We start from the raw sequence: 18121 nt of genomic DNA on the forward strand, positions 1-18121 counted from the left end.
CCAGGGCCAGAAGGGCATGAGTTTTTGGAAAAGAGTCATGTTTCTGAAACACACCACCAAATTCCTGCAATCAGAAAATGAAAACTAAAGGGCATCTATCTTGGTTAAATGTAGATTAGGGTGGATTAAAAATGGCCACAAATTCTTTGTGGCTTATCTCATCAAGAAGTGGAACCTACTTTCCAACCCTTTGAATGAGGGCTTGTCCTGGGACTTCCTTTGACCAACAGAACATGACAGAAGTGTTCTGTAACTTCCAACTCTTGGTCTCCAAAGGCTTTCCAACTTCCTCTCCTGCTTCTGACATCATGTAGGGAGAGGGGTCTTTCCAGCCATCCCAGCTGAGTTTCCAAACATGGGAGGGACATCCAGTCCCAGTCAACCTGCCAGCTGGCTACAGACGAACTGCTCAGTCAACACACAGAATCAGGACAAAGAATAAATCTTTGTCATTTTCAGCTACTTCTTTTGGGGCGGTTGTTACATAGCAGTGAATAACTGAAACACGTATGTGGTATGCAGATAGAAATGTGTTGGTGAGATATAAATTCATATTCCCCGATATATTTCTTGGACTTAAAAACAACAAAACATTGTTATCAAAAAAGCTCCAGTGGAAAGAGCACAGGGTTTTCAATTAAAAAAAAATTTAAAAACCTGGGTTGAAGCCTTGAACCTGCTCTGTCTCTTGTACCAAGGAAAATTTGTGATTTTCTGCAAGTCTCTTATTATCTCAATCTCCATTCTCATACCTATAAATTCCTCATAGAATTAAAGTGATGGTAAGATATGAATAGGGAAAATGCTTTATAAACAGCAAGGCACTTTACACATTTAAGCTGTGACTGCTATTGTTATCTATATGTCACTTAAAGACTATCTTGGTTTTTTTCTTCCCTGCAAAGAAATAATTTGCATTAATGTATCTGTCTTTTAAGTTTCTGTTGTAAATTCTCTTATGCACAGCAGCATCTGTACGTGCACACACATGCAGACACTCACAAAGGGACTTTCAAGGACCACAAGGTGTCCTAAACCTCACAGACAGTCCCATTTTCCCTTTTTGTCACTGTGTAGTGTTTAGGCCCAGTATAAGTCCCAGAGCCACTAATTCTTATCCCTCTCCACCCTCTCCTGAAAGGTAGAATGCACTGCCATATAACTCATATCATGTCTTCATGCCAACAGAAAAAAAAAAGGATAAAAAGAAACAGTGGGATGCCTGGAAATCTATGCCAAGTTGAGGGAAGGAAGAATTAAATAATGGTTAAAAATTAATTACATCACACACAAGAATGATGTTTAAGCAGGATGAAGTTCAAGAGAAAAGACACAAAAGAAGTGAAAATGAAAGGCCATTAAACAAGACAGAAAGGGAGCAAGGAAATAAGGAAGAGCCTATACTCACAAAGGCCACAGGTAGAAGGGAAAACCAGTATTTGTCAGGGATAGAAGTGGAAAGTGAAACCCATGCACAGTAAGAACATCTGGAGAACAGTGTCTGTCACTCTTAAGAACTCAATTCATGTTTGATGAATAGATGAATGAATCAACTGAAAACATACAATTCAAGAGAAAACTAACAAATGAAGCTCACACAGAAATGGGGCAGTTAAGGGCCCGAATGGGTGAAATAGTCTCATAGGGAAGGGCAATTCCATTTGGATGGGAATGAAGGAGGGAGGAATGTATTCTTCAAGATAGGGGAGAAAAGTCCACAAACCCACTTTCTAGCCCATGAAAGTGCAATAAATTCTTACAAAAAGGGAGTTGTTACTTTCACTGAAGGTAATTCTTTACAGCTAAAGTTTCAGATATTTTACCTTATTATGTCCTAAAATGTAAATAGCTTTCTCCCCTGATTTCTCCACATAATCAGCTTTGCTCTCAAATGGCTCTAATTTCTTAACAATGCTCTTATAGGTATGCTGGTAAAAGTCAAATAATCATAATAGGATCTTATATGTTCTATAATGTTCTTCTTTATGCCTAAATATGCTCTTAAAGAGTGGACATTTGACATGGCTCACACACAAGAATAAAGTTACGTAGTTTTTCTCTTAAAATACTACCATTATTATTACGTTAGGCTTTTTTTTTTCCCATTTTCACGTGATTATTTGGGTTGTTATTTTCTAATCAATGTACAACCTATCATCCCATCACCCTCCTTAATAAGCAGGAATCCACTGAATATGCTAAACTAGGCTGAATGGGTCTAAGCCACAGCTTGAGTATATTCTGCATTTACCGACTCATTCAGCACTAATGCATACAGAGGAAAAGAAAAGATGACACAATTCCTGACCTTTAGGAACATCGTATAGCTGATATGACAAGACTTCATGCATTCGACAATTCAATAACAATGTATGAAAGTCGATAATTAATTGACAGCATACAAAAGGATATGTGGGAAGTTTCTAGGCAGTGGGACCTGTTGGTTGAAGCATGAAGACCACGGGGATAGAGGAGAAATTAATGAGAGTCCTGCTGGATGAGCAGTATGAAAAGAGATGGAATGGAGAGAGAAAGTCATCCCATGCTGTGAGAGATGACTGCTGTGCTTGGAATGGAGGGTTTCTACAGGATTGAGGAGTACCGCACCATAAAGACGGGCACTGCGGGAAAAGTGCAAGGATTTGAAAATGAGACAGGGAGTAGTATTACAACCCAATGGCAGGAAGGTAACTAGAAACTAAAAATATTCATTCTTTTTCTTTTCTTCAACATATAAATCATCTTGGCTAAGAGAGGGCCTGTTTGTTCATCCATTCATTCACCAACAGATGTGGGCTGACACATTATATTTAGGTACAAGAGGCTACAAAATACTCCCTTTCCTTGACAATCACACAGGACAGGAGAGACAGACAAAGAAACATCAGTATGTTCAATGTGTTATGAAAAGTGCTATGACAAAAAGATACACAGGGGATGGATGACAAGGGAGCAGAGAGGGACACTTAAGTCATCTTCAGGGGCCAAAGAGTGACAACACTTCAAAGAGCAGGAAATGCAGTCTTGAAGGAGAGGTAGAAGCTGCCTATATGTATGCAGAAGGGAGTCCGGGAAGAGGTAGTGGCAACTGCAAAGGCACAGGGCTCGTGAGAGAGCTGGAGGAGGAGACCCTGTTCAAAGAGAACAAATGAGCAGGGGATGAGTATGGGTCACTGATGATCTGACATACAGGAAACTAAAGAGCTGTGAGAACCTATCCCTTCTCTGCAAATAATTTACAGTGGGATGTTGAATGACTTCCTTCTCTATGTTTTCAATGTCTTCATTAGAAGTAAATTTAACTCTGGTCATTCTTCATTTTTGAATGCCGAAGTCAAAATTATGTCAATACAGTAATAATCATCTTCAAGTTTTATTTTCTAGACTCACAGAAGCTTGAGGATAAAATGGAAGGCATCTAGTTCAACCTCCTTTCCAACTTAATACAATTCTTGTAAGCATTCCGGGCAGGTGGCCATCCAGACGGAAAGAAATCTATCCAGCTCCAAGGAGCTCTGTCTGCCTCAGGAAGCAGCCAATACACTACAGAACATCACTAGTTGTGGGAAAGTTTCTTCTTAAATTGAGACTAAATATACCTTCCTGTAGCTTCTACCCATTTCAACCCCCTAGAGTGACTGAAAAAAATAGCTGACTGTGCCTCCTATGTGCAGATGGCGCTATGTGACATTTATAATAGTGAACTGAGAATTGTCCATTTTCCTCACTAAAGGACTTCCTCGTTAACAACTGGCTTAGTTTTGATTAATTAGGTTCTCCAATATAATGTACCACCTTCCTTTTCAGGAAGACCCTGAAAGGACATCTGTTACTGTTAGCAATGCTCCATTTATCTCCTTTACTGATTAGTAATACCTTATGTTTGCAAAATATTTCATCCCTTCCTAAGCATCTGCAGATAAATTATCACATTCTAATGTCATAGGAAGGTTGCTGCACCAATGTATGTATCTTCACAAAAATCTTTGCATCTGTTTTATAATACAGTATAAAGGATATGTCTTAGAGAATCCTAGGTTTGACAGAACAAAGGCTAGGAGATGCCAAGGATTTAACTTATTTTATGAGAAGAGAGAAGGAAAAAGTAATTATCAGAACAAATTCTGGATGTCTCTTCAATTACGGACAGATAACTGATACTTACCTTACCTATGGACCACATATACTCCTATCTTATCCAACCATTTGCATAATCACAGGTACTCATGCAACAAACCTAGAAGCTAAATGCCTGGCACTGGGACTGAGGAAGAAGAGGTTGGAAATTGAGTTAAATAAGGCACAGTTTTAACTCATCCTATTAAATGTAGAACGAAAGCTGAAAAACATGAGATGACTTAGTCATAAAGATGGCTTGTTGACCTGCAAAAGATGGAAGGGAGGTCATGGCAGACAAGAGGGGTGAGTAGTCGGGGGAAAACAGACTGTAAACCCTACATTTCCAAGAACAGTCTTCCCCAAAGCCAAGTACGAAGGAGGGACAGCTCTATGGTGGCGCTTTGTAGACTAAAAAGGACAGGACCCGGAGATCCTCATGTTCTAGAGAAAAACTAGTTCTAGGGGGCTAAGTGCATGCCCTGCTACTAGGGTTAAAATGACAGTGGCTCTTCCCCGCAGTCAAGCCAAAGAGAGATGTGTTTGTTATTCCAGAAAGCATTGTAAGAATTAGGACTCCTCTTGACCTCAGCAAGAAATGGGTCTGGGTAGACGTGTGATTCCAAACATCAAGGGTCCCTGTGGAGCAGTGCTGTGAAGCATGCAATGTTTCATCACATTGAACATGTTGTTTAAGCACCTACAAGATTCACTGCAGAGGATCAAATGATGTGTCTACTCTTGATAGACACCTCACTGCCTGCCTCCCTATCTATATACAGAGGGGCATATTTGCTTATATAGGTCCCAGCCCTCAAAAGTGTACAGGCGCCCTTATAGAAAGAATCTATAAGGTTTAACGACTTAACCTGATGACACCTGGTTTTGATCTGAGGAAAGATATATATAAATACCAAGTAATGCAAACAGTTCAGTGATTTCTTCCAGAGAAACAGGAAAGGACTAGGTTTCTCATGGGAAAACAAACTGCATGCTCAAAATGTACCTTAGATGATGCTAACAAATGAGGAGAAAACTTGACAAACTAATGACAAACTAACCTTGTTGGCAAAGTACAGCAACCATCTGCAGTTAGTCTGACTTGAGTTTCATAGCTGTCCGGGGGACATGCGGTCTGCTGAACAGGAGGGCATTCCACAGTCCTGCAGTCCACGCCGAAAACTGAAAGGGGCAAACAGAGAGGCACTGTTTATTGTTATATTTACTTGCTTCTGGAGTCCCTAAATGAAATACTAGCTCTTGACAAATTTCCAAAGTCTCCTTGCTTCCACAAGCCCAGTCCTAGTGTCGACATGTTACTCCAGTTAATGCTATAGAACTGCAATATTCCTCAAATTTTCTGGTAAGGAAAGAGGTGGGGATGAGATATTTAAGAGCTACAATGAAGACAGAGAAAGAATTAAACCAGCAGTGGTTACATGGATAGTGACAGTTAGCCAGAGGCATTTCTGATTGATAGAATAGTTCAAGAGATGGACAAAGGATCACTTTGCTTGGAGTGTTTATCTAGCAGTTAAAAAAAAAAAGAAAGAAAGAAAAAGAAAAACCCAAACAAAAAAACAACTGGCCGATGATTAGAAACTTGCAAAGAGGAAATCGCTATAACTCAGAAGTGTTCACAGACCACATCGGAAATGCTGCCACAAGAGCAAGGATGTTAGAAATAATATAAAGCAAGAAACAGCTGGGATACAACAGTACATCAAATGTTGGCAAAGAGGGTGAGTAAACAGTCAAAGATGACTTGGCACATGCTATAAAGTAAAGAGGGCAGATGGGGGGGAATTGGCAAAGAGAAAGATTGGGGCTGAGTGTTGCATTATGAAACTTCTGGCGTTTTGATGCATGTATTCATCTAAAAATAACTTTCTGTTTTACGTATGATGATTGTTTTTAAATGTAATAATTCAAAGTGGCAGATATAGCTGCCAATAAGGTCTCTGACCTTCTCTGGGGAAATGAAGCAGATTGCCATAGTACCATAAATTTTAACCCTACCTCCCCAGTCAAGCATACTTTGAAGGAAAAAAAGAAGAAAAGAGGAAAAGACACGCTCGCTCTCCGAAGGCGCTTATGTACCAGTGGATGATCACTCTGGTTCTCTGACTAGAAGGCCAGAAGTCAAGCTGCCATTAGCCCAAAGTGGCAGATTCACAGGACTCCGGTGAGAAGGCCCATCTTCGTGTGAAAGGAGAGGCCAGGGTGGCTGAGGAGGGATCTGCTACCCTCTGATGCAAAGGAACAAGGCTGCTGAGACAGAGCTCGTGCATACCTGGTTTGCACTCATAGAGGTCACAGCACTCTCCCGGCTTCCCTGAGGCTTTTGACACTAGTATGTTCAGGTTTCCCGGCTGGCAGACTTTGCGCAGACAGCCTGCGGGGTTGCACACGCAGCGGCTGGGTAAGGGACAGCACTCCCCGGGAGGAGCATAACCCTCGATCAGAACAGAATCTTCAGGACAACGTGGAGAGAACTGGACTTCACAGCGGGCCTTGGAGCAATCTGGCTTCTCTTCTAAATGGGAGAGAAAGAATTTAGCTTATGCCCAGGGCAGTGTGGGGCACTTTCAACAGAAGAACAAACAGTCCTGATGATCTATTTAAGTAGCCAAAGAGGACGGTAGGGAAAGAAATTCAGTGTAAACCTTCAAACTTAGTTTAACTAACAATGAAAACCTCACCCAAGATCTGCCCATGACACCAAAATATGAGCCTGATTCCCTTCTTCTCCGTCTCCCTACCTACTTGTGTTAAACAATGAACATCTGGAGCAATGACCAAAATGAAGAAAGCTGAAAGGAAGATGCACCCATGGCGTGGAGAATCTGAAAACTGGACCCATTCCTTGACTAACTGAAAGATCTTTGAATTCAAAAGAGCTTTAAAGGCTATTCTTTGAAAACAGTGTACCTTAAAACACAAACAAATCATGCCTACTTCAGAAACTGCAGACAATGTGTACGACGATCAACATGGAGGAACTCTACCTGCACACTCTGAGTTATCAATGGTATTCTATTAATAGTCTGTGACTTTATGATGTGGCAGCTTAGCAAGATGGATAATGAGCCAAATTCCCGTGTAATTTCCTGAAATGGCACCTGATGTATTTCTATTTCTAGCAGAGCTCCATCAAACGCACCTTATTCCCCTCTCTCTAATATTATCTGCTGACCCACTGCTGTATCTCAATTTTAGAGATGTGAAAAATAAAACAAGGTGGGTTTACTCAGATTTTACGATGGAGGAGCAAAGCCCTGGCTTCTGGAACCCCAGTCCACAGTTTAGCTTCTTGGGTTGAGTTTTAAGAGACCTATACGAACATAAGGCCCTTGAGAAAAAGATGGAAATAGACTAAAAGACATCATCCCAGCCCAGGACCTTCGGTGGGAGATGGGGAGTTCAGGAGACATTAGGTGAAACTGATGCCAGTTAGTACCAGGCAATGCTTCCATAAGTGTTAATTGGTCTTCCTAAAGTAAAACCCAAACACAGAATTGCGTAGTAGGATAAGACCCAAAAGGTCACCTAGTTTAGTTTTCTCATTTTGTAGATAAAGAACGTCTGAGGCCCCAGAGCTTAAGTGATCTGGCTAAGGTCATTGGTAAACTTAAAGCAAGAATCCAGGTCTCCTCATTCCAGTCCACTCAGGTCTTGACATCATAGCAGTGGATCTCTTTTTAAAACCATGCCTGTTCCTCTAGTCATTTTCTACCTTGATTGCTGTATCTTTCCTCTTCCTTATCTATTTCTTGTCTACCTAAGACATAATATAGGAGACCCTTCATACTTATAGTTCTAGTAAATTCACTGAAACATTGACTGAGCACCTGTTGCTTCAGCAGCTTGGGATATGTCAGTAAAGAGGAAAGACACAGGTTCCTGCCCTCGTTAGTTGATATGGTCGTGGAGGATGACAGAACATAAGTAACAAACATTATAAAGAAGCAAATTATATAGTAGTAAAGGGTGATATATGCTATGAGGGGAAAACAAGAACAGAGTAAGAGGGAATTGGAATGCTTAGAAGAAGTGGGTAGCAGTTACAATGTGGTGAGAATGGATGGGCATGATTGAGAAGTTTATGGCTGAACAAAGACTTGAAGGAGTGAGGGGACGAGCCATGGAGATACTTCGGAGAAGAGCATCCCAGCAGAAGGAACTGCTGACGCAGGCTTGTGGGTCCCAGGAAGAGTAAGAACGTCAGTGTGGCTGAGGCACAGCAAGTGAGAGGAGAAACAGGAGATGAGGTTGGATGAGCAGCAGGGGTACCTGGCGATTTAGAATCCCTTATGCCATTTTCAAGACTGTACCGTTCACTATGAGACAAATTAGAGCTTTGATTATGTAGAAAGAGGAAGAGAATAATTCAGAAAAACAGGTCCCTTCTTAGGAAGATAGGACTTTGGGAACCTGGGCAACAACAGGAAGGCACACAATATCTGGGGAGGAAGGAGACGTGGGAGGAGGTTGGAAAGGCACTTGGCAAGAAAGAATATGGAGGAAGACAAATACTAGCACTGTTTACCACAGCTGGGTACCGGGTGTGTTGGAGAACGAGATGAGATGGGTTGAGTCTTAATGCTGCCTTCCTTCTGCCACCTACCTTATGACTACACTTAATTTTCCTGTTGGATAGAATACCACTTCATGGCACCTGTGCCTCACTCAGGGGAAACATTCATTTGCAGGCCTCTACCCTCCCTGTGGCTATCACCCACATGCCAATATCCAATAAGCAGCTTAAAGCAGAATGGAAAATAAAACAGCCTCTGTCCTAAGAACAGACTTCATTAACACACATGCCATGTACTCATGTCACAATAACCCCAGAAGGTGAGTTATTATTTGCTCCATTTTACAGATGATGAAACTGAGATTCAGATTTATTTGCCCAAGGTCACACAGCTAGTAAATGGTGATGTGGTGATGTGAAACTTGGTCCATCCAGTTCCAGCTATGTTCCTCTGTAATAACATGACTCCTGTCTCAGGAATCACTACTGTGATCCTGAGAAATCAGCTGATTTCTCTGGGCACAGCTCCTTCCCTTTCAGAAATGTGGTTTTTGTTAAAGCTACCAGGTTAGCTACATCCCTGCTCCCTCTTACCAGTCTTATCTCAATGCGTGTCTCATGGGAGCTACAGCCTATATGCCACATGTGCTTGGGTCAAACAGGAGTCTCAGAGAATCCATCTAGCCCACTTTCATAGTATAACCCCCCAAGGAACTGCCGTGAGAAGAGAACATGATTAACTAATAAGGAATTCCACTCTCAGAGCCCCATCAGTATGGAGGAGAATAAATCAAAGAGGTGAGGAGGAGAAGGCGAATCTTGAATGTATGCAGATTAAGTTGGAGTTTGTAAAGGGCATTTGGTAGACTGCTTATCTGGCAAACACATTGTTTTATAATTAAGAAAAGCTTTGTGACTTTGATTGCAAATAGCACTTAATTCCTACTCTTGTTAATTTGCTGTCATTAATATATTCTTATCATATTCTATTACATTTTTATTTTACAAAATATTTGGTATGTAATAATCAGAATTTTCAAACATATGCTTCAATTAAACATTTCCATTAAAACCCAACATATTAGATCTTGCTGGTTATCCCACTCTTTTTTTTTGTTTTTCGTTTTTTTTTTTTTTGAGATGGAGTCTTGCTCTGTCGCCAGGCTGGAGTACAGTGGCACAATCTCAGCTCACTGCAACCTCCACCTCCTGGGTTCAAGCAATTTTTCTGTCTCAGCCTCCTGAGTAGCTGGGACTACGGGTGCGTGCCACCATGTCCAGCTAATTTTTGTATTTTTAGTAGAGATGGGGTTTCACCATGTTGGCCGGGCTGGTCTCGATCTCCTGATGTTGTGATCCACCCGCCTCAGCCTCCCAAAGTGCTGGGATTACAGGAGCGAGCCACCGCGCCCGGCCGGTTATCCCACTCTTTAAGTTCTTTTTGACAGTCCCAACACTGTCACCTCTCGACGTGTGTTCTGCAGTTCGAGCCTGAAGAGATGGATTTATGTCTTAAGAGCTGCCTTTATAATAAAAGCGGAATAGGGTAGGCTACCAAAGACACAGTCTTAAGTGTAAGTCGATCAGAGTTTGACGGCTAGAAGGGATGTAAGAATGTTAAAAATGCAGGTTAAATCTTATTAAATGCTTTTCAACTTTTCAAGATGATCAATCACACTGGCTTTCTCTTTAATTTATTAATATAATCGGTTGGATTTTAAATCATCCTTGTGTTTTAAGAATAAACTGTTTTTAAAGATCCTGTTGAATTTGACTTCCTAACATTTTAAGATTTTTAAACTTATAAACTTGAGTAATGTTCATCTTTAGTTCTCTCTCTTTTATGTTGGCCTTATCCAATTTTAGTTTCAAAGTTACACTAACTCTTTTTTTTTTTTTGAGATGGAGTCTCGTTCTGTCACCCAGGCTGGAGTACAGTGGTGTAATCTTGGTTCACTGCAAGCTCTGCCTCCCCGGTTCACGCCATTCTCCTGCCTCAGCCTCCGGAGTAGCTGGGACTACAGGCGCCCACCACCTCGCCCGGCTAATTTTTTGTATTTTTAGTAGAGATACGGTTTCACCGTGTTAGCCAGGATGGTCTCGATCTCCTGACCTCGTGATCTGCCCGCCTCGGCCTCCCAAAGTGCTGGGATGACAGGCGTGCGCTACCATGCCCAGCCTCCTCTAGTGTTTTAAGATTAATGCTTGGTTCATTTCTATTTGGTTGTCTTATAACAAACACATTTCTTAAAGAGTTATTATACAAACAATTTTAATTATGCTTTGAATATTTCAATCAAATATTGCTTTGGTTATATTCTGATTTTTGATATGTATTGCTTTCAATGTGACTAGTTGCTAAGTAATTTATATGTTTCCTTTTCCAAGACTTTTTAGAAGAGTGATATTAAATTTCTGCATAGCTAGATTTTGGGGAGCTTTCTTTTTTAATTTATAGTCTTACTGCCTGGTTGCCAGAGAATGGAATGTAGGCTGTACAATTCTCTACTTTTGTTAACTTCTTGAGTTTTGTATTTTTTGGTTTTTAGCACATGTGTGTATGTATGTGTGGCCTCATAACCAATTTTAAAATAGATAGGTATTTGAAAAGAACATATATCCTCTGTTTATTACATATAATCTTGCGTTATCTATTAAATCAAGCTTAATTATGACATTCTGATTACCTATACCTCACATTTTTTATCTGATTTCCAAGAGGGATCTGTAAAATCTACTATGAGCCAGTAACTTCTCTTCAAATTTCCAGCACTCACTTTAATTTTTCAAAGCTATGTTTTTAACTTCATGACTAGCAGGCATAAGATTCAAGCCTTCAAATTGTGAAGTTATGCTTTCAAATAATTTAGATTTCAAAAGTCTCCATCTTTCTTATTTTGTAATTAACATTCCTTTTTCTCTTCTTTCAACCCTCTATTCACCTTTCAATAAATTATCTAGAATCCCTACTCACCCCGCATCTTCCTCTGCCCCGAACTAGTCATCAGCTTGTCACTTAAATGTAGTACAATTACCATAACATCAGGAATTGTTTTTCTGAAACCTTTTTTTTCAGCCTTTTCTATAAATTCTCCCATCAGATTTCATTTATTCTTCTCTGTCTCTATTCTATGTTTTTTCCATGGAGAAAATAAGGATAAAACTACAGCCACTCCATCAATTAGGAAGTTTTTCTGACATTACTTCTGAATTTTTAATTTTATCTATTTGAAAAGAAGTCTCTCCTAACTCTTTCCCTATGGTGTCTAACAGATCTATATATAATACTTAAAATAACTTCTATGTCTGATTACACTGATAACAGTGCAACAGACATTAAAAAAAAAAAAAGCCTGCCCAGATATAGAAAGACCAAAGTGACAATATCACTTGCGACAGAAGTAATTATGGAAAAATAACCTGGTTTCATCATCTTAATAATCTTTAAGAAGTTAGTATTAAAATATTGACAGGCTCACCCAATATAAAATGATTTTACCATAACCCTGGAAAGTTTCTATCAATCCTGGTCACTTTAATGTGTATGACTGGATCTTGGCCATTTTTAGGCCCTCTTCAGGTCCATATGTCAAGGAAGTACAGGCTGGTGCAAAAGCAATTGCTGTTTTTGCCATTGAAAGTAATGACAAAAACTGCGATTACTTTTGCACCAACCTAATACAATCATGATCTACAAGAAGCAAATGCATGCAAGAGCTTCTGCTTAAAAGCAAATTTAAATAAAACACAAAGACAAATGAAAAACTACTGGTAGTAAGAGGAAAAAAAAAGAAGATAAAAATTACATTGGCAGATTACCATTATTTCTATTTAAAGTTTGTAGAGTCCCATACATCTGACACTGAAAACTTCTATTTCGAAATCTCTTCTCGTTCTTCATTCTCTCTCTCTGTCTCTCTCTCACTCACACACACACACACACACACACACACAGTGAGATACACAGCCATCCTGAGACAATCCTTGGGTGGTTCAAGCTACTTCGGGGAATTCAAAGGACCCCAAATTTGGATTATATTTGATAGCAGAAATTTAGTAGGTAGAACACAAAGTCAAGAGAAGAGTCTGGGGTCACTGTTTTTTCCGACACCTCCCTCTGATGTCTTTTATAATCTAAAGCCCTAGAGTAGCTGTGGTATCAGCCTAGAGTATCACGGGGGCCCTTGGTCACTCAGTAGCACAGGGAGACCAACCTTGAGAATTACAATTCTGGAGAAGACAGACAATAAAAAGCTACACAGCACCGTGCCAGGTTATGATAAATGCTTTGCAGCATATTCAGTGATACGGGTGCCATGTGTCAGCCAGGCGAGTGAAGGAAGGTATCTCTGACATGGCATCGAACACAGGCTTGCATGAAAGAAGGGAGAAAGCACACAAAAAACAAAGCAAGAGTGTTCCAGACACAGGGAATGGCAAAAATGATGGCTCTAAAGCAAGAAGAAAGGGCCTACTCTTCAAGTGGAAAAACAGACTTCATGATTATTAATAAGAAATCTAAACTGATACAATTAATAGGCAGAAAATACCAATAAAGACTCAACAAGAAAAATGTTTTGATGAATAATGCTTCTTATTAAGCATTAAATTCTCATGGTCATGCTGGAGAAATGAAAGAAATCTCTACTAATTGAGCATCTCCTACGTGTGGGGCATGCCTCTACTCATTCTCACGCGCCTTTGTACTCCTGTGTGAAGAAGAGATTATATCTTCATCTCTACTTGACAGATGGAGAGAGAGACCCAGAGAGGATAAGAAACTTGGCCAAGGTCACAAAGCAAGCGGCAGAACTGCCAAAGCCCACGATTTTCCCACTAGTCCATAATGCCAAAAGCAAGAAGAGCTTGAACTTTCCTACTCAGCGTTGCTGGTATCTGTATATTTAGTCAATAGCTACATTTTTGCTTAAATACAGAGGACAAAATTAATTTGCAAAGATAAAGAGGTTCAGTGTCTTTAGCGTATCCTCATTACTTTCTTGCTGGCTGTCCTATTTCACTTGTTCCTTGGCCTTAGAGATATCATGTGATAAAAGGAGGAACTTTCTTATATTCAGCATTACTTTGTTCTTAAAACTTTTATTACAAATGTAATACGTATGTCATCCCTAAGTTTTTAAATTTAGAGACTGACTCCTTTAAAGTTACACTGTGAATTCTTTTCATACACATTCCATGATTTTATCATAACCTTTTTTGGCAAGCTTTGCTGTGAAGACTTGTTCCGCACAATCATAACCCCAAGGGGAAAAAATTAGACTTGTTGATACAGTCCCAGAAATATTTCATATTTCAAGCTCGTTCAGAAACACCCACTGCACTTTCCCAGCACTATCTTAAGACTCTGAATTTAGGATTTAACAGCGACGGAATCTTTGCAGAGTCTTTTCTTGGTGGTTTGTCAAAAATGCCATATTAAATTGTTTTTGACTACCTAATAAAGCTAGTTTGCATCACAGTGCAGTATAACTTAGCCAAATATAAAGAGAAAAAAATGATCTGTAAGACTGTAACGTGATTCCTTAATTCAGTGGTTCTCAACCCTGGCTGTGCATTAAAAATCACTCACAAAGATTTTAAAAATACCACTGTCTGGATCCCACCTCAAACCAATTAAATCAGAAATTCTGGGGGAGGAGCCTGGGCATTAGTACTTGTTTAAATAGCTCCCAGGGTGATTCTATTGTGCAATTGGGCCTGAGAACCACTGCCTTACTCCAAGCAAACAGAGAATCTTTACAATGAAGCTCCCTATTGACAGTACAGCTTCGCCAAGGGCATGTTCCAACACCCTGGCAAGCCACAGCTGGCCAAGTGCCAAAGAAGCACTGAGCCCTCCAGATCTCTGCCTGCCACCAGGTCTAAGGCATATATCGGCCCCACCGTGCCTCTAGGAATCTCCTGAACCACACATCTTTTCTTCCCAAAGGATGTTATGGAATTGCGTTCATAATGATGCTTTAGATTAGAGATTTGTTACTTAAAGTGTGGCCCCTAGACCAGTAGCCTCAGCATCACCTGGGAGCTTGCTGGAAATGCAGAAACTTAGACCTCACTCCAGTCCTACTGAATCAGAATCTGCATTTTAGCAAGATGCACAGTAAAGTTTGAGATGAACTGCTCTAAAGTGATGGTTCTCAAACAATGATCCTTGGACCAGCAGCATCAGCATCTCCTAAGGAGCTCGCTAGAAATGCAAATTCTAAGGCCCACCAGACCTACAGAATCAGAAATGCTAGGAGTGGGGCTCGGTAATCTGGGTTTGAACAAACCCTAGAGGTGATTCTCATGCATACTATAGTTTGAAAATTTAGTGCCAGAATAATGACTTTCAACCCCGGCTGCCCATTAAAAACCCTAGGAGAAGATTAAAAATCCAAAAGCTCAGAGTGCACCCCAGACCAATTCCAATTAAACAGAATTACTGGAAGTGGTACCCTGGTATCGGTATTTTTTTTTTTTTTTTTTTTTTTACAGTTCCCCAGCTGACTCCAATCTGCAGTCAATGCTGACTTATTGTTCTAGGGACCCTCAACCCCTTCATCCTCTACACTCCCAGGAGATTTAAAGCTGCTTTAATTCTTAGAAAATCGGATCCAACTAGTGTTCCCTGGAATCTTCCTGGAAAAGTCAGAGCTTCCTGGGAGGAAGGAAAAAAGTTCAGAGTGGCTTCCAGGATTTGCCTTTTATGGGAGGTAGTGGGGTGGAAGGACTGGGGAGTGGGAGAGCCGGATTCCAAATGTGGCCTGTTTGCATCCTACTGAATTTTAAAACAGTTTTCAAATATTTACTGAGTTCAGAGACATTTTATTTCATCTGTTAATTCACACCAGAAAAATATATCCAACTTACTCCCAGAAAAAATTGCCATTCAAATAATTATATTTATATATTCACATACCATAACAAATTTCAAAATGTAACAATGAATTTATTTTTTTAAAAATCTGGCAATAAAATAAGGCCTAAGGATGGTTTAGATAAATGTACAAACAACTAAAGATTGGTTTTAAAACGTTTAATTTTACCTAATAAACTACAGTCTTCTCTGAATACCTCCCCCACCGAACACATTTTGCCATAAACACTGACCCACAAAAAAGGAATCAAAATTATTAGTGAATGGGACAAATGACTAATGAGGTAAATTAAATGAACTAAATTTGTATAGCCAGCTCAGCAACATTTTAAGAAGACTCTTTATAACAGCTTGAAAATGTCACAGAGGCATAAACATTAGAAATTAAGAACTCCCCAGGTGATGTTTACCGGAAGGTGGCATCTATTTTAGAACAACAAATAAAACCTCTATCAATTTTTCCTCCACTGAGGAAGGGACACGGTAACTTGGTTCTTCCTTTGTGCAACAATGACAACAATTTGAAAAAAGTACATAATAAAATGTCAGATTTTAAATATGTCAGAGTGAAGGGTCTGGTGTTCATCTGTAAAATGAGGGGCTGGCCCTTGTGGGTGTCTCCCATGAACATATTCCAACCAGATGTTCTGAGAGCCCTTCCTATGCAGTCAGGTTCCAAGGATGCTCAGTTCCTGCTCATTCAAGGAAGACCGACAAACGCTTGCTGAATTAAAGGAGCAGCCAGTCATGTTCCTTTAAACCTTCAGTATTTGTCAACACTCTATAGAGTTTCTATAGTGTAGTAGAAAGTGTGATCTTACGTGATTTTAAAGACAAGGAACAATAAACCAAGGGTATTATCAGTAATACTGTCAAAAAATTCCCGAGTCCCAGAGGTGGCATATGGATTTCAGATGTTTTTAGAAAGACTTCAAAGAATATCATGTGTTGATCTGAGATTTCTGAAAGTGACTTTACTTATGTAATTAAAATGATACAGCAAGAATAAAAAGAGGGTGCTGAATAGAGTGTACAGGGCATAAAGACATTTATTCTACAAGACTGTCTTGGAGAGTAAAAGAATATATACTTTTTCATATTATGTAAAATATAAAGTGTGTAAGTATAAAAACATTTCATACATATATGTGTATATACATATACACACACACACAGAGTACTCACAGGTCCTTATGTTTTCTCCTCAGTTTGTTTTAAACCTAACACCTAACGCGATGTCCCAAGGCACAGATGTAATCACTCCACGCTTGCTATGTCTCAGAAAGGTAAAGTTGATTCTGAAACACAGACACACACTTATAGGCATGGGTATACACACACACACGGTCCTCTTACATGCCAAAAGTTTTACTCTCAAGTGCTGTTTCTCTGTCAGCTTCCATTACTTTCTCTTTATAAATTGTCTCCACTCTGGAGAGAAGGAAGGAAGCAGCCTTATATAGGTAATTTCTCCTGGAGACTGTTCTCAGCTATTTCTACATTCAAGATGTGTGGATGGGCCCTGTTTACAAAGTTGTCAAATTGACAAGATGGCATAGAATGGTAAGGAGTGCCTCCAAAAACAAACAAAGACCTCCCAGTGTTTAGACCCATACCATAAAGGTTCTCCCTGGTGAGAAAGTGCTTCTGCAGACCCCTCCCAGAGGTGGGCATGCCTCTGAGAACAGCCTCATTCCGGTCCTAGGACTCCTTCTGTGAAGGCATCTCCACCCTTCTGGGCCATTCCTTCGGCTCCAGCAAACTTCCTAATCAGACTTGCACTGGGGCAAGCCCCTGACGGAGCCCCGCGTTTCCATGCCCTGTTTGTGTCCTTTGTGTATCCACCACGACTGCCAAGAGGGCACCCAGAGACTACAAATATGTGAGCTGCAGCTGAGCAAAGGGATGTGTTTACTTTCCATCCTGAACTACAACTTGACCTGTAGCAAAAACAAAAATACTGCAATGTGTATTTTTTTCCCAGAAATGATAATTATAGTACTCCAAACATTTTTCAAACTTCAACTACCAAAATAGAAAAGGCATTTCAACAAATAATTTATTAAATAGGTACTTATATTCTTGGTAGCCCTTACATGGAAATCATACTTTTTCCCCCCTTCATAGCCATTAAAGGGCTTGGCTTCTGGCTCAAAGCCATCTTCCAGGGCAAGATGGGGTTCAGCCTCCCAAGCAGAGGTAGGCGGAAAAAGTACTCCCTGTTCATCACAGTCAGCATGGGTTTATAAGCACCTTTTTCTATTTCAAAATACCAGCAATTTAAGCAGTACAGTGTGTATACGGAGGAACTTTTGCACATCTGGCTGACGGGATGTGCTGGAATGGAAGCCTAAGGCTAGATACACCCTTGGTCCCAAACACAGGAGGTACAGTACTTACACTCCTTTCAGCAGCATCATGAGAACCCCGGCTTATTTTAACAACTCTCTCTGAAGGGAATGCTCCCTCACCTGGTCCCTTACTTCTAGTTCAAGTCTTTTTGATCCCAGGACTCCCATCAGGGTACACCCTTGTAACTACCACTGTCAGGCTTCCCAACACTCTTTAGACCACTGGTTCTCAGAACT

The 18121-nt window shown here is 40.2% G+C and overlaps 1 protein-coding gene across 4 annotated transcripts in view; it reads right to left on the reverse strand.

Moving 5' to 3' along the window:
• CRIM1 (cysteine rich transmembrane BMP regulator 1) overlaps positions 1–18121 on the reverse strand; it is a 201123-nt gene that overhangs the window by 108955 nt on the left and 74047 nt on the right. For 3 of the 4 annotated variants that reach the window (XM_031007160.3, XM_063695962.1, XM_031007162.3), the window contains 2 exons: positions 6410–6652; positions 5178–5298 (listed from right to left, as the gene is read on the reverse strand). In XM_031007160.3, the coding sequence (XP_030863020.2) occupies positions 5178–5298; positions 6410–6652 (364 nt within the window). The remainder of the gene's footprint in view (positions 1–5177; positions 5299–6409; positions 6653–18121) is intronic. The other variant, XM_031007168.3, reaches the window with a different exon arrangement.

This window comes from Gorilla gorilla, chromosome 12 (genome assembly GCF_029281585.2).
Source record: "Gorilla gorilla gorilla isolate KB3781 chromosome 12, NHGRI_mGorGor1-v2.1_pri, whole genome shotgun sequence".
Lineage (NCBI taxonomy): Eukaryota > Metazoa > Chordata > Mammalia > Primates > Hominidae > Gorilla > Gorilla gorilla.